The sequence below is a fragment of the Stylophora pistillata genome, chromosome 13 (genome assembly GCF_964205215.1).
Source record: "Stylophora pistillata chromosome 13, jaStyPist1.2, whole genome shotgun sequence".
NCBI classification, from domain to species: domain Eukaryota; kingdom Metazoa; phylum Cnidaria; class Anthozoa; order Scleractinia; family Pocilloporidae; genus Stylophora; species Stylophora pistillata.
In genome coordinates, this window is record NC_142531.1 from 19,375,700 (window position 1) to 19,402,202 (window position 26,503).

Here is a 26,503-nt window from a genome sequence, read left to right on the forward strand (position 1 = left end):
TCTCCATCTCTGTCGCCAACAGCTGTTTTGATAGCGAGTGCTTTCTCCAGATACTCTCGGGCCTTGTTATGTTGACTAAGCGACTTGAATAATGTTCCCAGTTCGTTGTAGCATTCTGCTTCTTCTTTTACATTGCCAGATGCTTTCATGATGTTTTTTGCCGTCTCATAAAATTTTATTGCCTCCTTAAGATTGTTTTGAGCTCGAAGTATTCTACCAAGAACTAAATTTAGGCAACCTTTATGGAAGTTGTCATCAGAGTCCTGAGACAAGAGTAATACTTTGGACACCACCTTTCTCCTTAAATTCAAAATGCTTTTATGAAGTAATTTTGAAACTGGACTTTTCTTGCTTAAATTTCCATTGGTTAGTAGAACTGAACATTCTTCGCAGAATAGGATGGCTCTTCTAACGAAACCAGTGTTGAGAAGGAAAGTGGCGACAGCTAAACCTATGTTGATAGCTAACGTGACAAAATCTTCTCCTGTGTTGTCCATCACAGGTCTCTTCGCTGTTATTGAGAAAAAAAAATGCGGAGAGTTAACTACTACACATCTGAGGCGAATAATTTAAAATCGAAAAGTTCAAACTACGCCCAGATGGCCATTCTCTTCCTCCCTTCCCCCGTAAAGCAATGGGGAGCTTTAGCAACGACGACGGCGACGGCAAAGAAAACGTCGTGTCAATTTCTAACTTTTGGTTTTTTTAACTCTTTAGAGGTTATTCCGATGTGTTTTACTTGGAAAATGCCGGCGAATTATTCAGGGACTATATCACTACGAATGGCGCTAAAGTAAGGAAAAAGAAAGAAAAATTAACCGTCATGCGCTGACGTTCTCGAGAAAACCTAAAGTTTGGTTATTTCACAATGTTGTCTTGCCGAGAGCGGCAAAGAAATGTACCAAAATGTTAAACGGACGTGCAGGGCGATTGTTTTTGCTCATTAAGCCTATTGTTTTCTGCCGTTTTCGTTGCCGTCGCCGTCGCCGTCGTCGTTGCTAAAGCTCCTTAATGAAAAATTACGCATGTTCGGCAACTTCGTACGGTTACAACGCGATGGAATCCTGCTTTTTAACTTTGTGTGCTAGCAGACATTCCTTTTATCTCTTAGAAAATAGGAAGTCTGAATAGTCTCGTGAAGGAAGAGGTCTCGTATTTGGTTCATTCCTGGCTACATTACTGGCCAAGCTAAAAGATTGGCCTTGACCCCTTCCGTGACAGCCGTTCAACGGATCGCAATACAATTTTTGTCATTTTAGCCCGAACTCTTTTCAAGCTGGACGCGCCGCCTATGGCGGGCCAAGAAAGATACTTTGAGGAATTAAACTTCAAGGATAAAGCTTAAAGATGATGTATATTTTAATTTGTAAATATATCGTAACGGACCATTTTAAAGGCTTTTAAATGGGTCGTGACAGCTGTTCAGCGATATGCCTTGCATTTTAATACAAAAACCTAAACTCTTTTAAACATGGACGCGCCGCTAATGCCGGACGAATACAGAGAATTGGAGGAATGAAAATACAAGGATAAAGCTTTGACATGATGTATATTATGATCAGTAAATGTATATGGCATACCTATTTATAGGCCATTGAAGTTGACCTTTATTTTACCTCTGCGAAAAAGACGCGAAGTACGAGTCACTATTCAGACTTAACGCGACAACATAACAAGAAATTAATATTTTCCAAGAGATTAAAGGACCCTCTGCTAGCACACAAAATTAATAAGCGGGATTGCATCGCTTTGTAGCGTACGAAGTTACCGAAGTTGCATAATTTTTTTCATTGCTTTACGTGGCGGACAATGGCCATCCGGGCGTATTTTGAACTTTTCGATTTTTCGGGGAAAAAAAGCGCGATCGAACTTTTTGATACAATTTTCGAAAAAGATTCACTAAAAGGGTCCTTTAGAAAAAATGAAATGAATTACGAAATCTTGCAACTGTCGGCGGATTCTCGATATTTATGGTCAGTGGCTCTTAAAGTGCTACTGAGACCAAATTTAGCGTTTGCCGGATTTTTCACTTTTCAATAGCTCTAGCTACAGTATCTGATGGCTGCAAGAGGGGCCATTGGTTTGAAACTATTTCGGGGATCTGGGTATGATCTCTGGAATCGTGTTAAAGCCACTGAAGTTTGACCTACGTTCATGTTTTCCCCGTTTGCGTAAGAAGTTTAAGTCAATACTTAAACAGTATTTCCAACCTCGGTTCCAGGGCCTTTTCCCTTAGTTGGAGGTGGGACGGGAAAAAGCCCACCCCCAACTAAGGGAAAAGGCCCTGAGTTTGCAGTATTTCAATATCCAGAACTTCATAGCTTATAAAATTGAAGATCGGCAATAGGGAATAATATACTGAAAATATGATTACTTCTTCAATTTCTCACCAACTGTTTGCTGATTGGCTAATTTCAGTAAACATGGTCAAATTAGACAACAACATAGGCAATTTGACCTCGTCTTTTATGTGGCGACGTAATGTCAATTGGTATCGTTTTTGTGCACGTATTCCATTTGCCGTAATATCTCAGATAAAAGACAGCGAACTTTACTCTCCCTAAAAAGTGGTTTACCCCTCTATTAGTCGGTACACTTAACGTATATCAACTTCTCTTGTTTAGTTTCCGCTTTCTGGTTATCAGATTTTTCAAATCACTTGATGTTTGTTTACAAACTTGATTAGATTACTTTGGTTAAGATTTTATTGTTGTCTTTCAGATAGAGAAGGACGGTTTAAGAGGTACAAAAAAATGCGGAGAACCCTTGCATAAAAGAAAGAAATAAGTTCCATAGAAGATTCTTTGAGCTCAGACGAGTTCCTTCAAATGAGGAACACATTATCGGCTAAGAGATGCATGGAAAAGAATATCGTAAAATTCCGCCCGCCTATCAGCACTCCTGGTTATAGGCCCATATAAGGTTATAGGCTCATATAAGGTTATAGGCCCATATAAGGTTATAGGCCCATCTACTTGCAAACAAAAAACATTCATCCGGTTATAAGCTCCCTTCCCCCCGATATTAGCCCCCCTCTATGCTAAGTAAGGAATGTCAGAAACCAAAATTCCAGGAAATAAATACTGAAAAAATACCAAGCCAAGGCGAAGGAATACGGACGAAGAAAACGCTCAAGGAGACTAATGAAACGTTAAAAATAGGAGTGCTGAAAAAACCTAAAGACTTGGAAACCTATCCTAGAAACCTCATTGTAAGCGAGAATGGCCTTAAAAGAAGGTAAAATATTGCAGTCGTTTGTACTTTGGATGTATCGTAAACCGTATTTTCCCGCGCAATTTACCTTGAATTTTAGGTCGCGTAATGGTTATGGTTATGGAGCGAAAACAACGCTCCGTTGTTTGTTTTCTGCCAAATGTATTTATCATGGGTTATGTAGCCCTCTCTTTGGGGTGTTACATGGTATGTTGTTACAAATGCTTCATTAGCGGTAGGTTATACATATTAGAGTTGTTGTCACTTAGATTCATTCGTGTCTTACGACTTGGGGTTATCAGTTTCTTTTAGAAGTAGTTTTTGCATGCTGCTATTTGAAAGTTTTAGCTCGTTTACGGAATCATTGTTATACGAACATAGTTTAGATTGTTTTGTTGGGTAGTTTTTCTTGCTACATCTTTTACATTTCTGAGTTTTCATTCTGTTTGTTGTGTCATTCCGATCCATTTTGATGACGAAGGTATAATGAAGAGGGTCGCATATGGCTCGTGTTGACACGCCCCAATTGTGGTTGCTTATTGAATGATAAATGTTTTATATTCGTTTGAGCGGGGTGGCGAATTTGAAAATAAACTTCAAGGAGGAAAACAGTGCAACTGGTCGAACTCTCGGGAAAAGTCCAAAAGAACTGGAAAAATTCAGTTGTGAAGAATGGGTGGGAGAACAATTTCGTGAGGGTCTCAATGGGTTCAACCGTCAAAGAATAGTTTATTTCACCAGTTAGCGTAAAAAAAAAAAAAACAGTTCGAACCTAGAGTTTTGGGAATTTTTCGAAGAGATCAGGGAAGGCGGTAATTTTGTGTGAGCTGGTAATAAATGGTAGCCATATTACATGCGCGCTCAAATGTTGTGATCGCTCAGACTAGATTAAAGACATCTGTCCTTGTTCGCAGTACATGTAAATGTATTTGTAAATAAGATGGTATTTCGACAAATAAATCAGATGGAGTTAAGAGAAGAACCGCAAAAAGTAGCTGGAAGGACTGTTTGTGATGAGCTCTAATAGCTGTTTGTTGTATTTCACTGGCTTGTAGACACAACAGGTCAGCGTTAAAATAGCCGTTGTAGAAGACTACTCAATATTGTAGTCTGCAACGCTGACGTGTTGCGCATACAAGCCAGTGAATTTGTAGACTTTTTCAATCTAGTTCAGTTAGGATTGCCACTTAAAAACAAAAGACCCACAAGTAATCCTAAACAAATAACTTACAATTTAAAAAGTCAGAAACATCCAGCGTTCACGTTGATGAAAACAAAGTTAGTGCTTGGATGATGCATTTACCTGGAAAAAAGGGAATAAAAGCGATTGGTAATGAACAAATAATGATCTCTACAAATGGAACAAAAGTTGCGATGTGTCCACAATATTGGTGATTGTTTTGTCACACCATTTTAAAAAAATAAATCAAACTCATTAAATGCATGTAGCCAGTGATTTCAGTTACTGTGAAGCATTAAGATAATTGACAAGCATCCCATGTCATTTTTTACGTCTTAGGTTTCCCACTGGTGAGTGACAACTACCCCCAGGTTTCGGGCAGAGATTTACAGGTGATCACCGTTTGAGGACGTGACTTTGGTTCCCTACCGAGGAGCAAAGTACAGCAACTTTCGCCATATTCCTCCGCAAAAAGTTTCTCCTATCAACCATGTACAAGCAGTTCATTATTATTTAACTACTTTAAGGAATGTATAAATAACGTGCGAATCGCATACAAATAGCGCGCCATATTTGGACACTAGGTTCTTATTAGACGTTTTGGTGTGCAATATTGCTGAGTCTTTTACCATTTGTTTGTATTTTGATTAGCTCAACGGGATTGTCAAAACACGGCTCGAGTCGAAAAAATCTCAACACTGCTAAATACTAAAACGTCTAAGATTGATCCGACGGCTCAGGGGACGTCATATTCCCGAAAAAATTTTCCTCGTTATGTATTGGTTATGGGGGAGGCTGCTTGGTGCCACATATTAGTCGTCTGGAGTTAACGCCTTCAGGTGTAAAGACCAGTGACGTGGTTATTTTAGAGCAAATTACCAATGGGCTCCGTCCGTTTTTTCTGATCTGTTATATAAGTTAGTATTTTTGTTTATGATCATGCAAATCACATCTTTAAGAAAACGAAAAGTTCAAGAAGAGAACGAGCTGATTATCACGCATAGATAGCTTACCATTTAAAGATAAAAGCTTCAGTTGTACTGTGATCGATCTTGTGATGAAGATCCAGCCGTTCTAAATTGATGAACTCTAAAGCCTGACGTTCCCTGTAAAACAGAGTAAAATTTCTCAATTTTGCATGCTCAAATCCGTCATTGCTGATTTAATATATACACGTTGTGACCTACAATACCGAAACTCATTTACTTTTGTTGGAACACTTGATTATTCTTAGTAAACTGCTGTATGGTTCTCCATATCTTTCTTCCAGAGATAGGATTTTATTCAAACTTCCGTGATATTGGATTTTTATTTTGCATTTTATGATTTCGGATGAAAGCTGTGGAGTTCAACCCTCGCTGTCATCTGCAAATCTCGCATAAATTATAATGAATCTTACTTGACAATCAGTGAGTTCCTAATCAATATATTTCAGTGATCTCCCAACATCCCGTGCGGCGTTATCACGTTAAAGAGCCCGGAAAAAATGTGTTCTATCGCTTTTAGGACATAAAATATAACCTGATAAGGCATCCGCTTGGAAACTGAATTGACTAACCAGACCAAGCGTACTATGAATCATTCAGTTTATCTTCTCTTTGTTTTTCATGTTAAATAAGAAAGATAAATAGTGCATAAGCTATGAGGTATTCATTGTATTACATGGATAACAAACCATACCATACCACTTAGTGAAGATGTAATGTACTTTCATAACAGTCAACCAGCATTCTCAATTAGTCGTGTACCCTTAGAAAGTGAAAATTTTGCTATTTCCGAAAAATCAGAAAATTTTGACATGAATACGAAAAGCTAGTCGTGTTTAAATGTTTTTTTTTTCATTGCAATTGTTTCATAAGTTTCAAATGAAAGGACGAACTCAGCCATATAGAATTTAAACATTATTCGGATGATTGCTCGCTGTTAGCGCTCTCGAATTGCGAGTTTCAAAGCAAAAAGGAAATGCAAACGTTTGACCTGGGGAAATGACTGTTGTTAGTTTTGAGGAGAGTTTTTTTACAGGCCCACGAATCCTATAACGTAAAGTAGGTTTAGGATCATTTCCCCCTCTCTCCCCTCCCAAAAAACGGAAGTATCAATTCTTGTTTATTACTCAACCTCGTTCCCAGGGTTTCTCATCTTCCCGCCCCTTGGAGCGAGCGAGGAGAGACCCTGGTTTAGGCTTGTCACGTGTCTCCCAGATTTTAGGAGATTTCAAATTAGCGGTTTGAGGGAGGGGCAGATAAGTGGGATTTTCTCTCCACTTAGTCCACTGGCGAGCGTAGCTTATTGGCAATAAAAACAAGCTACACGTGAAGCGCTTCGAACCGAATGTCAACTGAGAATATTCAGCAGACAACCGAAAAGATCCGTAAGTCTTCCACTACGGTAAATATCAATTGTTGCAGGCTTTGTAAATCAGTTGGAGACGTATCTTGCTCGAAGAACATCTATGCGAAAGGAAATCGCGCATCACTCGCCGCCGCCGAGGACATTTATGGCCGCCGTTGAGACAAGAAAAATTTTTTCCACATCTATTATGTAGGCCTTGAAAAGACGCTTGAAAAAATTTTTATTTCTTTCAAAACGGTGATCAGTGAAAGTCAGAGTTTTATCGTAACGGTGCTCGTTCTTATTAGATCTTTAATAAAGGTATTCAAAGGCGAAACAACATAAACAACTGGACGAAATGACAAGGAAGGTACAGGTCGTTGACTGTTTAACTTCTCGAAGAAGAGTGAAAAATCAAAGATTTGCCGTATCCCGTCGGTATTAAAAACGGCCACCACATCTCTGCCCGAATATATCGCTTCTAAACACTGGACTTGTTTGGGTTTTAAATTAACGTTACAATACCAACTCCGAGATATAGCGACTTGAAGGCTGCTATAAAACGTGGCGACCTGAACAACGATAGCGTCGATTTGAAGATGACAAAGGATATGAAGCAAAAATCGAGCAAACAAATGACTCGTCCCTAAGGAATTTTTTTGCTGTCTAAACACGTGACCAGCCTAAACCAGGGTTTCTCCTCGCTCGCTCCAGGGGGCGGGAAGATGAGAGACCTGGGAACGAGGTTGGTTTATTACTTTGGATACAGCGAATGTTATCTACTTGGTATCATGTTTAAGTCATCTAGAGTTAACGCCTTCAAGGGTAATGACCGGTGATAATGAGATAATTTTCGAGTAAATTACCGATCGACTTCCTCCGTTTTTTTATCTCGATTACATCAGTTAGTTTTTTTTGTCTTCGATCATACAAATCACACCAGCTAGAAAATGAAAAGTTCACGAAGACAATTATACAGTAAATTATACAGTATATACAGCAAATTATGCACAGATAGCTTACCGTTTAAAGAGAGAAGCTTCAGTTGTACAGTGGTCGATCTTGTCTTGAAAGTCCAACCGTTCCAAAGAGATGATCACTGACGGCTTGACGTTTCCTGTAAAACAGAGTAAAATGTTTAATTTGGAAGCTCAAATCCGTCATTTGTTCTAACGTTTGACGTGCCAAACCGAAATACATTCACTTATTTTTTTGTTAATATATTTGTCTTAATCATCCAATCACACTAGCTATGAAATAAAATTTTCACGAAGACAATGTGTCGATCATCACGCACAGATAGCTTACCGTTTCAAAAAAGAAGCTCCAGTTGTACTGTGATCGACCTTGAAATGAAAATCCAACCGTTCCAAGGAGATGAACACTGAAGCCTGACGTTTCCAGTTAAAAATAGAAAAATGTTTTCATCTTGGATGCTCAAATTTCTAATAAAACGTCTGACACCCAAAAACCGAAATAGACTCACTTATTTTCATTAGTATTCTTGTCATCGATGATACAAATCACACCCCGGGTAGAAAACGAAAAGTTCACGAAGACATTCAAAGTTGATTGCCACGCACAGATAGCTTACCGTCTCAAGAAAGAAACTTCAGTTGGACCAAGATCGTTTTTGTAAAGAAAATCCAACCGTTTAAAGCGATGAACACTGAAGCCTGATGTTTTCTGTAAAACAGAGTAAAATATCTTGTTTTTACATGCTCAAATCCATCTAGCTTTATTATAAAAGTTTGACGTACAAACCCGAAATACACTCACTCAACATCGAACACCTACTTATTCTGACTAAACTGCTGAGCAGCTCTCTATATCTTCCTCCCAGAGTTTTAACTTTACTCATTCTTCCGTGATTATCGATTTTCATTTTGAATTTTACGAAGTCGCGTGAAAACTGAAGAGTTAAACCCTCGCTATCTAGTGTAAGATTAGGGAAATAAATTCCTCTTCGTTTTAAAATTTTGCGAAGTGAGTGTCATTCGTTCACCTCTTGTACATAATGAATTTTCTTAAGTAAAGAAACATCACTTCTTGAATCAGTTCCTATTCAAATATTACGCCTAGTTCTAAAACCCCCTTATAACCCTCCCATTTGAAAAATGCTACCCACACTGCGGCCTGACGTCCCCTGTTAAACAGAGTAAAATGTTCCATTTTTGCATGCTCATCCGTCATAATCGTTTGAAGTACAAAAAGCGAGATGCGTTCACTTTAGTTGGAACATTTAATCGTTCAGGGAAAATGGCTGAATAGCCTCGATATCTTCCTTTCAGAAAAAGAAAAAAAATTATGAATTTCATTATTTCCTCCTTAAGTTTCTCTCTCGAAAGATCTGCATAAGCTTGGCTCACCAGCACCACGTTTGGCAGTTGACTTTAGTAGCTGAGAGTAACTCTAAACAAGTCAACTTTACCCTCACCGGTACTACGCAATTTAATTAACGGATACAATATACTTTATGTTCTAAATGAAAGTTGAAACTTTTCGACCGACCTCGTTGGTGATTGTCTTCCTCTTTGTAGACTGTATTTTTCAGTTTTTATCGTAGCGCGACATCACAAATGTCTTCCACCAAGTTACTGCATTGAACAAACCATGATAGAGGTGTTACTCCTTTTTATATCACACTAAAAAAATTCATCTTTACAGTACTTACCACGACCTTAAGACATCGGTGCTTTGCCATAAAGAAAGCCATCTCTACCAGACTGTTTGCTTTCTTTCGACCAAACCTCACCGGTTACTCACAGCAAATAGCCAATCGAATATGATCCTCTGCCTATATTTCTCAGTTTCGCAGTCGTTCTAGTCCTCAGTCCTATCGTTTATCTCGGCCGGAAGCCTATTCTCGCTGAGCAAATGCAAACTTCGGAGAATAAATTTTTGTTTGTCGCAGTTGAAACACCAAACCCACATAATTACTTTTGATCAGAGCAGATACGATTAAGTTGCAGTAAATGAGGAATTCATTATATTCCTGTCAAAAAAGGAAGCGTAGGAGAACTTTAACTTTTATGATAATCTTCTCAGACTTTAACAAAAATCAATAAATTCCATCCAAGTAAGTAGAGGAAAGCTACTTACTCTGATTCCATGCGCATGCGTGGAAAATTATATTCTTCCTTGCTTTCTGATTACTCAACTTTCACAGAATAACAAAGAAAATACAACTCGAACAGGTATTGAGTAAGGAAGGAAGCAGGTATTAAAATAGGTGACAGCTACTTTTCTGTCTTCCAGGTTTACTAACTGTCACGTTTCACGCAATATTTAGTTGTTATTAACCGAGCAGGAGGTCTGTATGGGGGAATCTTGTCCGAGTTCGCCAGTACAGACCGAACGCAGTGAGGTCTGTACCAGCGACCGAGGTCAAGATTCTCCCATACAGACCGACCTACTTCGGTTAATAAGATGTTTTATATATGGCTGTGTCTTATATGCCAATTTTTTATATTCTTTGTACCTTTTTTTTCTAAACCGGTCTAGATGCCGGTCTAGATGGGAAAATCTAGCTTTCAACATTGATTCTAGCTAATCAAATTCGTCAATTCGGTAGTTCCCAGTCCTTGTGAGACAGCCATATAATAACATTTGATAATTTTGTGCAATGCTCAGTCTTAAAGTTAAAATACGGATTCTTCCCAAGGAAACAGATAAATAAAGGAAGTAGTGCAAGGGCATTACGTACCTTTTAGCTCCTAACCTCCCATTAGTGTTTTCTTCTTGACCTCCCCCCCGTACTCCTTTTTTTACCTGTTGCTATTGTTGTGGCGATACAGGTAAAAAAAAAAAAAGATTAAACTAAAAACCAGACCCGTATGCAGTTGATCTTTTCTTCAATTTGTTCAAGCACTTGTTTGTACATTATTACAGCATCTCAAACATTCCCAGTGCATTTAGTCACGCGATGGTATCCCCTCTAAGATCGTTCGTCATCACAAGGCACAGAGAGAAAAACACGTAGCAAACAGCGATGGACGAATACATTCCCCAGTATATGGAAGTGGCAAGGGAATACCAAACACCGTTGGAAGCTTTCCGATTTAGACACTTATGAGTAAGGGCTTTTCTAATGTGTTCTAAATCAAACATAGCTTGATAATGGGCGTCTAAGAACAGGACCCATGACGCAAGCAGCGAACCTGTAAAAAGACCCACGTTGACGGCTCGGCGTTGAACTTTGCACAGACCTCTCATCCACTCCTGCGACTGATATCTGAAGTAATGCAAGGCCAGGGTGTACGATGAAAAGCCGCTTATCCATAGCGATGTGCGTAGTATTTTGGACCCAAGAACGTATGTGAACCGCTCCATCACCCAAGCGTTACTCGCAATTTCTCCCAAGCCAGTGCAAGGTCTCGTTCAGTAAAACTGAATGCAAAAGCAGCTGAGTGATCACAAGCGGGAGTCAGCTAAAGCAGCCATTTGCTTAACAGCTGTCTTTGCTTATGTCGTTCGCGCGCTTCCCCGACCCCGCTAGTCCTCATGCCCCACAGAGTGAGAGCCTGGAAGAGAGTAATTTTGCTCATTCGTTACCGCTCCAAACACGCTACCGATTTTGACCCCAGATCGAAATGTTTCAGTTTTGAACATAACTTAATTGAGTCCCGAACTTTTTTATTTACATATTTACACTACTGGAAAGATTCGATGGCTCTGAACCGTTTAAAACCCAAATGTCAGAACAGAGAGTATGACTAATTTGAATCGTTGCTTTTACAGGTCGTGGAATCTGTATCATCTGTATCATTTCATCAAATCTGAAATAAAAACCTATGGAATCGTATCAAAACGAAAATAAAAAAGAGTGGATGTATCAATTCGTCATGTGATAGGAGCAAAAAAAAAGACACTGTTTTGATCATTTTTTCGATTGAACTTGGCCTTGAGAAAAGACAGGCCATAGGCCGAACTAACTCAAATTGACTTCTTTTCCTTTTTTCCTTTTCATTTTTTTTTGGTTTTTGCATTTTGTCTTTTTTTCCCAAGATGCTGACAAAATAGGCGTGACCTTTTGATGCCCATATTTTGGAGTTTGAGGGAAAAGACTGGGTTATGCGTTAATCAGATTGCAACGTGAGCTGAGGAAGGAGAACCGTGAAAAAACCCGAGTAAAATGGCATGTGATAATTTCGTATTTCACGATCTAGTCGTTTTTTAGTGAAAAAATGTTGACGCATGCTTTTTCTCTTCACGGACTACTTATACTGACAAAGGAGAGAAGGTAAGCTCTAAGCAGTTATAAATAGATGTTGTAATCGTAATTGTGTTTCATTAGCTTAATCTTTCTCATCGTTTCGTTCAAAACTTTTACATGTCTTTCTCTTAAATTAAACAAATGGGAATCTCTATTCGAGTGTAAACATATATCTCTCTATTTTCAGCCGGAGGTTGGGTCTTTTGTGGCTTTTGATCACATCACATTTTGGGTCGGAAATGCTAGGCAGGTTAGTAAAAAATATAATTATCATCTGCCTTGAGGGGCCAGAAGTGTATTTCTACTGTAAAGAACAAATTTTAAAAAATAAATAGATATGCATAAGTACTGTACAAAATGGAGTAAATAAGGTCGTTTATGGTCGTGAACAATACATCACGGTCGTGCATACGGCTCTATGAGAAGTCAAATTCAAGAAGACAGATGAAAAGCAGCTACTGTAGTTATTTGAGGAAACGGTTGGAAATTGAGTTAGGTCGAGTTAGGCAAGAAAACATGTGGATCAAGGAGGCTCATTTTGCACGTTATGACCTCTAGCCAAATATTTTCCTATCCTACCCTTCCACTCATACAATAAGTAAGCATATGAAACCTAGAATAACATTTTTTTGATGGTTAGTTATTTATACTCTAAAGTTGATCATTATTACATTTAGAGTTATAGATTTGATGAGAAAACATTGGAATTGGCTGAGGTTGGAATACTCACAGGGACTCAAACTTCTTGTTTATTAACTAACTCTATGGTAGATATGTGATCATAAATTAAGTAAGTTTTTCTGAGTACAAATACCGCGTGATGTTTGTGCTTGTCTATGGCGTTATTTGTACTCTACGGAGTGTAGTTGGATAATAAAGGAAAGTATCACCTTTCAGAATATCTCTTGACTACTGCACAAATAATCGTTGTCAGTAGCACAGAAAATGTACAGGGAAAGTATAGAGAATAGGCATGCATTAGGGTGGAAAGGGTTTCTAAACATCTAACGATTTACTGTGTAGTACTACATTATGTAGCAAACAGGTGATGGACTGGGAAATAAATAAACTTACTGCTAATGGGTGTTGTTTTGATGTAACGCTTAACCCTAGAAACTAATTGAAAGGAAATGTGAAGTAGCTGAGCGGGAGAATTCCTCGTTTCATCTCAATAAGGAAAGAATCGTTAAGAGGGCAGTCCATTCATAAGGTCTCTCCTACAACTGTGAAATGTTCAGCAGGCAACCGTGGACGATACTCCTACTCTTGTACGTTGGATCAGCGATGATCTGATCGGTCCAAAATAACGAATATGAAATGTAAATATAGAGGCAAGACCGATACAACATAGATAAGTAAATTTAAAAACTGAGCACTATATTTCGGCTGGCCAAACCAGGCTTCTTCAGGTGCAGTGGGAAGATAGAAGATAGAAGACTGTAAAATCTCAAGGGTCATTGAGCATCCATGCGATCATGCATCGTTTCAAGATGACCTAAATAACCTGGTTTCTTGGAGTCGACTAAATCATATGAGCTTCAATACCAAGAAATGCAAGTTAATGCAGATTACCAAGAATCGCTCGCCTATTCTTGCTCCTCTACAACTGGGTGGTACCACCCTTGACGTTACAGCTGAATTTTCAGATATTTGCTTGCTAACTAACCACAACCTGTCCTAGAACTCTCGCATAGATAAGATTTCCAGTAAGGCGAACAAAGTGCTTGGTTTCATAAGAAGGAATTGCAGAGATTTGAAGGATGTTTCAACACTAAGAACTCTATATTGCGCTCTGGTTAGGTCACAGCTGAAATACGGGTCTGTTGTTTGGTCACCTTTCACTGCGAAGTATTACTAAATTGGAAAGAATACAGCGACGTGCAACAAAGTTCATTCTCAAATCTGATGATGACTATAAAGTTCGTATTTCTAAACTTAATTTACTGTCTCTAGAGCATAGACGACTTCTTTTTGATGTACCCTTTTTTTAAAAAGCTTTGAACGGATACATTAATTTAGACATTTCTACATATAACGTTCCCAATTTTGATTATGTTGTCACCTCTAAGCTCTTTAATATCTATTGTTCTGTTAATAAGATTGAAAAGCTGTTGAAGAATTTAAATGCTTACAAGTCCCCTGGGCCTGACGGTTTGTCGCCGCGCATCTTGAGGGAATGTGCATCGGCTCTCTTCCATCTATATGTGCATTAATCAATAAGTCCTTCGCTGTTGGCCAATTACCTAGCAAGTGGAAATGCGCTGATATAACACCTTTGTTCAAAAAGGGCAGTAAAAACTGCAGAAACAATTACCGTCAGATTTCACTAACATCGATCGTGTGTAAACTAGCAGAACAAATAGTAAAACACCGTATTGTGGAGTTTTGGGGTGAAGCCAATATTTTCAACCCGAATCAATTTGCGTACATGAAAGGTCGCTCTACGGTTACACAGCTGTTATCCTGTTTTAACGACTGGGAAAAATCTCGTAACAAGAGAAATCCTACGGATGTACTTCTGTTAGACTCCTCCAAAGCGTTTGGCAGTGTTCCACACAGACGTCTGCTTCATAAATTAGAAAGACACAGTATTGACGGTCCTCTTCTCAATTGGTTTCAAAGCTTCAGTTTTAATTGGTCGGTCGCAACGTGTTGTTTTGCGTGGTAGCTATTCGTCATGGACTCAGGTAAAATCAGGGGTACCTCAGGGAACAATTTTAGGGCCCATCTTGTTCATAATGTACGTCAATGATATATCAGCTGGAGTTTCTTCCGCTGTGAAATTGTACGCCGACGACCCTAAACTCTGTAGGGAGATAGTAAACATTCCTGAGGATACGTATGTGCTACAATCTGACTTGTTTCGACTCACTGAATGGTGTAAAACCTGGCAGTTGAAATTTAATCCCGATAAATGTGAAACAATGAGAATAACGCACAAACAAGATAAGTCGAAAGGGAGCTATACACTTGATCCAAACGGTGAAATTCTAAAGAGTGTGAAAAATATCAAAGATCTCGGTATTACAATATCGTTCGATCTATCATGGAGTGATCATATTCCCGTGGTGGTCAACAAAGCCAACAAAGTCCTTGGGGTAATTAAGCGCGTGCTTGGGTCTAATAGCGTTAGTGAATTCTTTTTGCTTTACAAATCTTTAGTAAGGCCGATACTAGAATATGCGGTTCCAGTGTGGTGTCCCTTTCTGGTAAAAGACATTGTTTTGCTGGAAAAAGTCCAGAGAAGAGCGTCGAGACTGGCTCTTGGCCAAAAGAGAGGCGAAATGGACTACGAGGAACGTTCCTCCATTTTAAAGTGGTCACCAATAATTAAAGAATCGAAGACTGTATTTTTCTCTGATCGAATGTTATAAATGTATATTTTCTCTCAGTAATCTCGAATTCCAAGACTTTTTCCAGTTAGCGTCAAATCGAACAAGAAGTAATCTTAATTACAAGCTGAGGTTTCAAGCATCCAGTTGTAACTGTTACTGTCGTATTATTTCAGAGCATTTTGAGCAGAAAACATTATGCTTTTCGCCTTCTCTTTCATTTGACTTTTTAACCTTATTCGTAAACATTAAGGGCAGCTCAAGTTAATCTCAGTGCGCTGGACTCTGGGTCAGTTGGCCGGGTTCAAGTCCTGGCTGGGGCATGACGTTATGTCCTTAAGCAAGACGCTTCACTCACATTGCTTCGTCTTCTCGGATAAGACGTAAAGCCGTAGGTCCCGTCTCCTGCAGGGTTAGGGGTAGGGGACGTAAATTTCCCCTGCACGAGATTACTGTGTAGTGGATTTCCTCCCCGGGGTGTGATGGGTGGAAAAATGAGATCGCTACATGGACTGAAACGGCTGCCAGGGGCGCCTGATAAAAATGCTGACGTCCGATCTCAACCTTACAATACTGTGAAGCGCGACTGAATATATCCACATAGAAGTCTGCGCTATATAAATGTAAAAATGTAAAATGTAAATGTATCTCGTATCTTTTGTACCCCCTCGTTGAATTACGCTTTCTTCGGGCTCATAAATTAGCCTGAAAATAATAAAAATGTCTTCATGAAAATACAGGAGGTCTTTTGGAATGTACTGTGAATACAAATTAGGGCAGACTTGCCACAGTGTCTTCTCGGTCACCGACAAGGCACACAGCAAAGATTTGCACAAGCATTTCATCGAAACTAGTACACTTTGCATAGACATGAATGAGTACACCTCTTGTTCACAAATTTGTACTTTCTGAAGCGGACGTGACCGAAACGTTCTGAACATATTGGATTCGTGAACACAGAGAGGCACACCTCTTTAGACCGCTTGCAAACAGATTATAATAATAATAATAATAATAATAATAATAATAATAATAATAAACAATCTTTAAGGAGGAAGCGCCCGTCACGTAAATACGTGGTTTTCAGGGAGGTCCTCCGTAAAAATAAAAAGTATTAAAAGCTAAAATAAGAAATACAATTGTTACAGATCTAAAACGGCGTATATCTAAAGTTTAACCATCATTTAAAGTATTTAACCATTAAGAATCTTGTAAGGTTTTCCTTAAAAATTGTGCATGGCATTGGCCTTCTTAAAAATACTGGGATGGACATCCAGTCATTTGTAAAACGGAAGTAGGACACCCTCTTTCCGCATTCCGTTTTAGGTTTAAAGGCTGATAGTTTCGAAAGAAACTGTTTGGGGCTGCGTCGGTGGGAGTAACGAAATAATCTGGATATATCAACAAAGTTGAAAAGGTAAATTGGCCACCGTAACGATTACAAAAGCTGACGTTTCGAGCGTTAGCCCTTCGTCGGAGCGTTTTAGGTTTAGGCAGTCTAGGTAAGTAGCCATTTCTAGTGTTGTAGCCATGCGAACTTCTCAATGTCGATTTAAAACTTTCAAAATGTTGCGGAATGTCTCCATTTGATTGCATTTTCTACGGCCAGTCGAGGATCCAGATCCATTCCCGACTTCTGGATATGTTCCATGTTAGAAGCAACTGTAACGACAGCCTCACAAGCTCTTACACCATAGGTATCGTACTCGCCGTGCTCTATTTCCAACTTCATGACGCCATCTACCAATAAAGCGCCACCTTGTAGGCCGACCAGACCAGCCGCATGGAATGCCTGGAGAACCGTCAAGGAATGGTCTGACACAGCCGATTGCACTCGTCGGTCTAGTGCATTCATCAGGTCAGATGCAACACGTTTGTAATCTGCTTTAATGTCGCTTTCTTCTCGCAGTTTCCACGTAAACCGACCTCCAGTGACTTGTTTTTCCTCGTCTTTTGTGACAAGCCGGCCTTTCAATAGCTCCACTCCTTTCTACTTTCCACCAGGCTTCAACGTGTCTCCAGCTTTCTTTCATCGCGGGAAATGCACTGTATCACCACTAGCAACTTCTGATAGCTTTGCTTTATTACCCTTGGCCACCAGAGTTTCAACTTCCACACAGGAGTGTCAAGCGACTGGACACGTAGGATTAGATCAACAACAGGCTCATGATATCCAAGCAGGCCGGCAAATCAACAAAAAAGTCTTATCCGGCAATCATGTACTGGAGCTCTTCCTCTTCATTTCGATTTGGATACAATGCTTCAAATGCTTTCCAGAACGATCCATAGCTTTGCTCAATTTTACACCACTTTTCATAGGAGGAACTGGCAAATCGCTGACCTACATACGCTATCAGTCTCCGAGCTGTTTCATCTACTAGCTGAAGGAAGGCAAAACCTTTCTCATTGGCCAAAATGGTATTGAAGACGTTGCATCTTTTCAGAAACGTGTGGAAGAAGATGCCACCAGGTCAATTGGAATCCTTGACTTCAGACACCCCCGAAATTCAAGATGTGAGCAGCATCCCCTGTCACTGGTAAGGCCAGGTGATCCTCCCGAGTTTCGACGATGTTTAATGCCTCTAAGAGCTTTCTGTGAAGCCAAGTTGCCTGGCATGGACCATCTACTGCAACGCTATACAATCTTGAAAGCACCTCTTTTGAAAAATGGTTTTCAATTGATTTGATAAGAAGCTCTGCTAGCACCTCGTATGACGCTTGTTCAAGCTCTGAGTAAACCACGGGGGAAGCGACAGGAATCGGACAGGGAACGCCGGTTTCATCACGGGCAACGACAAGTCTGACCTGATTTGTTGTTCGGGATGGCGTACCTTTATCCACCGTAGCCCATATGTGAGGTGGCAGTTGGGTCGAGGGTAGAGGATGGTTTAGCCAAACATTGATTATCTTCCGTTGACTGTTTTCTTCAGACAATAGAGAACGTCGTTAAAGTGGTTGCGACTGTGACCAATCAACAACATTCGAGATGAGCGTTTTGATCTATTGGAAACGCTGCAAGAACATCGTGAACAGTTGCTGAATGTTCGTGTTCCTTTAATAGTTATCACGGGGATACCCGAGGAAGATTTGCAGACAATTTTGATGCAATACAGCGTCCTTAAAGATACCATCCTTTCTACGGTAGAGAACTTGGATACCTTGGAGTAATATATCATGCGTGGGGATGATGACGAGGATGAAGCTGTTGAGAACTAACTTCCACAACAAAAAACGGCTCTTTTAGAAGCGACAACGTAAAAGAAAGTCTTGATCAATAGTTTGCATTTTCTTAAACCCTTTATTTTAGGAGGGGGGCGGGGATTCCAGGTTGTACGACTGTTTTGGTCACTGGTCAGTACCTTGTTTTGGAAAATACAAGTACGGAATATTATACACTCAGGACAGCAAGTTCTAGTGTTTCTTCCAATCAAGGTGTAGCGAGCTACGAGCGTTCACTGAAAATCAGCGAAAAGCAATAATCCACTGCCCACATTGAAGAAGAGTGGAAACACGGGGCGCGAGTAAGCGCGCGTTCAGTTATGGTATCGTTTGGGGACCCGCAAGAAGTTAAAAACAAATGCGTGTGCACTGTGCGCGCGTGCCTTCGAAAGCGCAGGTATTAGAGCGGTTGCTTCCCAATGCTCGCTGGATACAATTATTGTAATGTGACAGACGTTCTGCAAAGATTTATGCACTCAAAAAGATCATACATTTATTTATTTATTTATTTATTTATTGGCCACAGCCGCCACAGGTCAAGTGGCCTTTCGTGGCTACGCCAGGTTAGTGAGGGTGCGCCAGTTACGCCAAGTATTGCCTTCATCATTCGCTTCAGTGCGCCAACATCTTGTCGATCGCACGCCGGTACGCCGAAAACTTTTAAAACCCACGCCGAAGATCTTCGGCGTAACCTAAACTAAATGCACCCTGGGGTGTCAGAAGTGTCTCTATAACCTTGTGGTTTGGCACTTTTGGAGCAGAGCTTCATATCACTCGAAACACATGGTGCCTTTGAATCAGAGGTTCGTAAAAAAAATAGGAATGTAATTGTAAGTTCTGCTGCCAGAGCCTTGCTTGAATCAAATTTAGATATTATTTTCATTAAAAGTTTCAAAAAAATACTGTATAGGCAGCGGTGGGATTCGAACCCACGCCATCGAAATGACTGGTGCCTTAAACCAGCGCCTTAGACCACTCGGCCACGCTACCGTCTACACATTACAAGAGATGACACCTTTGTTTAAGTCATGACTTGGCTTACACTTTGTCCTTATTTTCTTTTTTCTACAGTCGGTGGACAAAGTTCTCATGGTGGTACGTGAAGAACCACTGCTAGAGTTTCACTGTAAGCAAATGGACCATTTCGTTGGCCTTCACTTTTCAAACAATTTCCACTTTGCGCTGATGATACACCTTGTGAAGGGTATAGCACTGTTTCTTTAATTACAATTTTTCTAAAATTTGTTGGCGTGTTTGATTTGCTATTGTGCCAGTAGAAGGAGGGCTCTTTTACATGTGTCAAATTGTGCCCAGGATTAGTAATATTTTCCAAAACTGAGGAACTTAATGAAAGCAGTAACACGAACGCTATGCCTTACAGTTACTGGTCAGTTAAAACTGGTGAAATAGTTTTTATCCACTGAATCTGTTTTCTGCTTATTTTTTGTTGGAGTATATCATCCCCAGGCCACCTCTTCAGCTCGTATTTGCATCCTGAACTTGATGTATAACATCACTAGCAAACGGAAGACAAGGCAGGTATGGATTGGAAAAGGCTAATTGCAACTTAATGTCGAAAACAAACTGGGATTGCAGTAGATTTTTCTTCATTTGCTCTGTGAGTGGTATGAGAAATTCGTGCTACCCTTTCAACCAAGGAGATGCCGGAAAATTTTGTTGTTACAATTATTGTAGAATTTGTCACCCGCTTATTGGTCGAGAACCATTGTCAATAAGGTTACGGATCATGAAAATGACGTGTCGTATCACGCAATGCGCGCGCGCGTGATTTTCCGAAAACTTAAATAAAATCATACTTTTATTGTAAAAAACAAATTGACGTCAATATTTTAACTAATCTCATCCGGCGCTTCTTAAAGTTTGTTTGTTTTAAGTTTGAGTTCCCATTTACTCCTTGTGACAATTTCCTTAGCTCTAATTGGCTTGTTGTTTTTACGAAACGCGCCTCGTTTTGCTGCGTTACCCTCTAAATCTCAACATCCGAGTGCATATTCTCCATACTTTCCGGTTTAATCTTCTTAATCTCCTTTGGAACTGAGAAAAAGAAGTTCAAAGCACTTAGGAGCTTATTTAGTTGGCGATCATTTTTTTAACTTCTCATGACCTCATTGGTTGATTCAGCTGTGATACCGTAAGGAGAAATTAGATGCTGGCCATTCTTAAGGATTCTAAGGGCAATAGCTCTTCACTGTCATTTGTATTGTAGCATGTCATTGCAGTCTGTTGAAATGACGCTTGATACAGTCAGCGTAAGGGAACTGATGACACTTCAATTTCCTTGCAGTCGAGGTTCTTTTATAGTCAACAAAGAAAATCTTGCATATTTGGCTGGTAAGTTAAAGGACTCACAAAGTGTTCCTTACTGCAGAGGAATGCCTAATGTTAAACTGGGCGAAGTCGCCAAAGATTTTTGCTTCTTGGTAGAATTCGCCCAAAGTTTTTATTTTCGACTTTGTAATTGGTTTTGTTTTACTTCCTCCCCAGTTATCCTTTTTCATTCGGGGTTAATCATTGCTTCTTTTCTGGTCTTTTTTTTCCTATTGTACCGAACTAATATTTTTATTCCCCTTCAAGCTGAAGTTAGTTTTGGTCTGTGCAAAAGTTGTCTTGCAAAGGTTCTGTGAATTGCAAAAGTCCTGAAAACTTGGTAGAACTTATGTTCTCTTGAAATAAAACCTCGAAAATACCTTGTCATAGAAAAAATAAAAGCATATGAGCTGAAGGTAGCCCCTGACGCGTTTAGGCGCCTTTTTTCGGGGGTGGGGAGGACGAAAACTACTCATTAAAAAGTTCAATCACATTTAGTTTTCTAACTTGACTACGGAAGATTTTAAAGGTGTTGTTTGACTTTGATTCTTCGTAGCTTTGTTACCCGTATCTGAGGAAGTTCGCTCTAGCTTGCGCCCGGGTGCCAAAAAAGAGCCCGACAGCCCCACCCTGAATTTTCCAGGCAAACTTGACGGCAGTCTCTCCGGAAGCGTAACGTCTTTGAATACGGAGCACCAAGTGTCCATAGTGATTACAGTTGATGACAGTACTAGTGACGAGGCCTTTGTTTGTCCCTCGGAATGTCGAAACATGCTCTTGGATCCAAGCATTGTGAACGACAATCAGACTCAAGCTTTGCTGCTGACCGCCCTGGTAAGGTTGTTTGGATAATTTCGGAATGACGTCCCTCGGGGTGAACTGAATTACAACCACTTTCAATTGAGTTTCGAAAAGTGTTTCGGGATTGCTTTGGTTTTGCTTCATAGAAACGTTCAATCGATCGTCAAGAAACCGACATAACGAAATCACACAGACCAATCAGAACAGAGGTTATTTCATTATTGTTAAAGAAGGATTTGTTGAAATATTACTCGTTTTCCCGCAATGGAAGTCCATTGAAGGGTGACTGAGCAGGGCTGTTGGTGGCATTCGGAAAGTGTATACACAGAGTTTTTGTAGGAGGTCAAACGAGCTGTATGTGTGGGCGAGTTTCCGCTAACAGAGAGACCCTAGTTTTATTGATTCAAGTTGCTGGTTTCTTGATAGGCAATGCTGCTTGAGCACGTCACTGGAGATGTAGAGTCACGGTATTTGTACCAGGTATTAGTGGAGGCTAGCTTGGTATTCCCTGGAGTTTTCCCTGTCATGTGAGTACTCTAATTATTAAATAGTCCTTATCAGCTGCTCATATGCATTTCCAAGGCACACTAGAACGTCGCTAACCCTCTATTTTCATACTTGTAATTTTACGATACTAGAGCGTTTCCCAGCGAATAAGTCACGAGAAATACATCTTGATATGACACCAAATTTTCTACACTAATTCAAAAGGTATTCCAAGCTGGCGAGCGATGTGAGTGCGTAGGAGGTCCGCGAAAGGTTTTTAGTGTCAGACCCCTCACAGACCTCGCGCATGCTTTACCGGCCACCCATGCTGCAACCATAATGAAAGCCTTCTCGCAGGCTCTAATCATCAGCTTTCCAAAATTAGCTACTGCCTGTTATCTACCAATTGTTTCATTTGCCCGCTAACGAATCTCGAAACTAAAAACTAGTTACCTAGTTTATTTTTTGTTTTTGAGAGAGTAGTTAATTACCACCCCACATAATAGAGAAGAGAAAAACATTCTAGCTAATTTTTTTTTTTGTTCTTGTGCAGTTATAATCTCTTAGACTCGGATCTATCCATTGTGCTCGGCCATTCTGATGATGTAGCCACTCTGAAAGCGATACAGACAATCGTACATTCAATGAGCGCTGTAAAGCTAAACGACGATCCTGTTATGAAGTCAAGCTATCTATCAAGTAAGTGAAAATCAAAGTACAGCTGAGCTGTATGCAATGACGTTTAATTTCCAGGTGATGTGGAACTAAGAGGTACAAAAAATGATTTTAATTATAGGTCATGAAGTCTCTGTTTTTAATGTGAGGAAGTTATTTGTTTTTCCCGCGTAAACATGATGGCTTCGTGTACGACTTTAATTCCTCGTCTTCCAAGGTGTAAAAGAAAACAAAGACTAATTTGTCTGCGTTTTTGCTCTTTCAGCATTTGGATTTTCCGGATTCAGTCGCTTCACGAAGTTTAAGGTAGGCATTTTGTACCGCTGCGATTTTGCTCACAGTGACCTTTGTGTTTAAGATTAGCTTTGAAACTACTTTTAAGGGTCTTACAAGATGTAGTTCATTTCCAGTGATCGTGGAAACGAAAAAATGCGAATCTCCCTCGAGAATTCAAACCTCAGACCTTCACATTTCGCAGTCCTATGGTTTACCACCGAGACACAGAGAACTCTATGTTGAGCTAGGCAATTAGAAGGTTCACATTAAACAAGGGTCCTGTATTCTGCTAGGATCTAGACCTTTGTGCGGGTAAAAAATCCATGTTATTAATTTTCGCAGGAGCAAAGCGGTCAGGCAAGCCGTGCGCAGCTCTTTGTAAAGTTCTTGGAAGCTGTAGTAGAGGTGTATGGTGTACCCCTGACCGATCAAAAAACACAGCGTTCAGGTTCTGTGGCGTCTGTCAAACCAATACTTCTCAGCTCTAGCACTGAGGACCTGAGGGTGGCGTCTTCCTCGTCTTCTCCTTCTTCTTCCCTTAGTTCTCTGTCTGGTGCTGCACCCGGTAAGCACCTTTTTATTCCGTTGCCGTTCAAGCGCTCATCTTCGTCATGCCGGGCGAAAAAGGCCGATAAGGAATCTCCGAAATTCCGACGGAACTGGTCCACCAGGGGAACACGAAGTCCCTCCACTGGGAAAGTTATGAAGTGATTAGTTTGTCAAAAATCTGTGGGGTGTTACGGGCCAAGGTGCGAGACAGGGGATCCATATCATCGAGGGAACATTTCTCGATTGATTATCAAGTTCTGGCAACAAATACTAAACGACGAGTGTTAAGGAGAATTTGCATATTGGCTTAAGGCCTGAAAACGAGTTTGAAAGAGTTGGCTGGATATACCACGAGCCCTGTTCGACTCGGATTCATTTGTCTTGCAAGCCGCAGTTCTACGTGGACTCCTCCTTCCAAGAGGTTTAATATTCATCCTGACATTATGCAGGAGTAACCGAGAGAAACCAAACAGTGCACTTAAAATGCATTTTTGGCTCGCTTTGAGTTTTCTACCTTATTGATACTAACTTCTGCATGACTTCATTTTGCTATTTCAGAAAAATCACGAGATCGAGTTCCCTCGAAATATCGGTTGACGCAAAAAATAGCAACGCAAAATTTTATGTCCTGTTACAAAATAATTTTCAAGTCCTTACTTCACTTAGGATACGGTCCACAATTTGTGTCACAAGCACCGTCAATTTCTTTAAACGGGCCTTTAGGAGGTTGACTGTTGTTCGTGGTCAAAAACGATCATTTTGTCCGTACTGTTCAGTATAGTGTTTTTGTGGGCACAGTTAAAAGCCGTGGGAAACTAAAACGATAGTATCGAATTCTCGCTTTTCGCCAAAACTAGTTCCATTTACCACCACTTTTTGCCCAATTTTTCGCAAAATTTTATTCTCGCATATTCCATTTTTAGCGAGAAAATGAGTGACTGCGAAAAATTGGTAGGTTTTCCGTTCATTGATTTTTGTCTAATGCGACATTTCTCAGAACTTGAGAGTTCTGTTTACTCAAGCGTTCAATTCAAAACTGACCGCTGTACTGGTATGGCGTTGTTGAAGTAGATAACTCTTGGAGCATTGGTTGCCATACCCATTCCGACTTAGGTACTCTCCGATTTCCAGAGTAGATTACTCGACACAACGACACGACATCACCATTATATAATTCCGCGCGTTCTATCTCTTTAATTCCCACGGGTAATTCGCTTGTTACACCTCGTAACAGTCTCTCTTTATTACCAAACAAATATGGTAAGGGGAATACAGCCGGAGAATCGGCTCCAGCATTAGCAGCAGATGAAGTAACTTATCTTGCAATTAAACGAATATTATGGGAGTGATTTTAAAGAAAATGACGAACCTGTCGTTCTCAGCTGAGATATTCTGTCGATATTCTCTGATGAGAATATCGCCAACCCCTTATACTCCCACGAGTGACCAAGACAGAATTTCTCCTAACGATATCCATACAAGATCGAGTAGAAAAGTGATGAGAATATACAAAAATAACAATTAGGGGATTTAGTTGATCCAATACCAAATTCACATTATAAGAATTGTATGGTAGAAAGAAAGGAGAATTGCTAATGAGATCTTGGGAGCGAGAGGCGGTTGACGCTATAATATATTTGTAAATATTACAATCCCTTGGAATGCAAATGCCTTTATAATACTGGCGCCACACTGGTTTGTGGACGCGATATGAACGTGAAAGCGGATGAAACCTTGTTTTAGAAATTTTACAATCTTTAATTAGAGTTGTAAATAAAATCATTGAAATTTGCAACATTGTATTGTGTTTTATACAAAGCAGTTTTGTTTTTGTTCACAAGGGTATATATAATACGATGTGCGCGCACTATCAAGGCTGATTTTCACGAACTACGGAGTCAATTTTTTTTAGTTTTGCTTGTGTGTACGTGCGCTTCTCACGGGCGACAGGAAGCATGCAAGCGTTTTGCGACCAGGTTTCCTAAATGTTGCAGCAGGCATGCTATCGTTATTCGCGCAAAAGAACCGGCCCTGGTTGCTAGAAGTTTGAGAAACGCTAGCCAGTGGATAAATCTGTATCCGGTGGAGAGCGAAGTACGTTTTGCTATCAGTTATCCGCTGGATAGCGATTTATCCGTTAGTTAGCGTCATCCGCCTTTTGTACAACTGGGTCCTGATGAAAAGAAGTAATTTGTATCCCAGGGGCCGGTTGTTCAGAGAGCGGTTAATGCGATCCAACGGATAAATCGCTACCCGGCCCATGAGTGTTACCAAAACGTAGTGCGCTATCAACCGGAGAAAGATTTATCTAGTGGATGGCGTTATCCATCCTTCGAACAACCGGGGCCAGAATGTGACTAAAAGGTGAGACAATAGCCTAGTTCACCAGATATCTATTCAATATCTTGGAGACAGGTAACACAGACGTAGAAAAGAAACACCGACAAAATAAGGCGCGCGCACTTAAAATCACAACGCATTGCCAAGTATGTTGCTATCAAACTTTATGTCACATTCACAAAATAACACGTCGAGTGTTTCCCTTCCAGTTAAGGTTAATACTAAAATGGGAAACTGTTTTACGGCGATATTTTCAGACAAATCAGTAGAAAACGATACGAAAATGGACAAAAGGGTTGAAAGTGAAGAATCAGATCAAATACCCTCTGTTGCAATCGATACGAAGCCTGCTCCAAGTATTGTTTCGTTTCAGTCTGAACTGGAGTTTAGGGTAAGGGGTTCATTCGCCACGGTTGATTTCGACGGGGATGACGAATCCTCGTCGTCTAGGACATTCTTGTTTGATTCGGAAGATGAGTGAGAGGTCTCCCAACCACAATCCACCAATAAGATCACTGACATCGTTTCTTATGTGACCAATCAGAACACAAGAGATTG

General features: G+C 40.1%; 1 protein-coding gene, 1 long non-coding RNA gene, 1 other non-coding gene and 1 pseudogene across 3 annotated transcripts; 2 read left to right on the forward strand and 2 right to left on the reverse strand.

Moving 5' to 3' along the window:
• The window catches only part of LOC148717995 (uncharacterized), a 28,572-nt pseudogene extending 10,320 nt beyond the window's left edge, over positions 1-18,252 (reverse strand).
• LOC148717997 (uncharacterized) lies at positions 16,540-16,842 on the forward strand. The gene is made up of 2 exons (XR_015994495.1): positions 16,540-16,597; positions 16,759-16,842. It is a non-coding gene; the product is annotated as an uncharacterized LOC148717997 (long non-coding RNA).
• Positions 18,253-19,398: 1,146 nt separating the features above from the next.
• On the reverse strand, positions 19,399-19,480 carry Trnal-aag (transfer RNA leucine (anticodon AAG)). The gene has a single exon. It is a non-coding gene; the product is annotated as a tRNA-Leu (tRNA).
• Positions 19,481-20,682: 1,202 nt separating this feature from the next.
• On the forward strand, positions 20,683-25,400 carry LOC148717999 (uncharacterized). Its single transcript, XM_088742646.1, has 6 exons — positions 20,683-20,842; positions 21,375-21,652; positions 22,046-22,146; positions 22,659-22,804; positions 23,046-23,086; positions 23,399-25,400. The coding sequence occupies exons 1-6, from the start codon at positions 20,719-20,721 to the stop codon at positions 23,765-23,767; spliced, it is 1,059 nt and encodes a 352-aa protein (XP_088598772.1). The 5' UTR covers positions 20,683-20,718; the 3' UTR covers positions 23,768-25,400.
• The last annotated feature ends 1,103 nt before the right edge of the window (positions 25,401-26,503 follow it).

What these genes read in the sequence shown, in the direction of transcription:
- LOC148717999 (XM_088742646.1), top strand. Translation starts at nt 20,719, where the DNA reads ATGTCATTGCAGTCTGTTGAAATGACGCTTGATACAGTCAGCGTAAGG. An exon ending in AAATCTTGCATATTTGGCTG is followed by an intron (nt 20,843 to 21,374) that starts GTAAGTTAAAGG and finishes GATTCTTCGTAG; the next exon opens with CTTTGTTACCCGTATCTGAG. An exon ending in CCTGGAGTTTTCCCTGTCAT is followed by an intron (nt 22,147 to 22,658) that starts GTGAGTACTCTA and finishes GTTCTTGTGCAG; the next exon opens with TTATAATCTCTTAGACTCGG.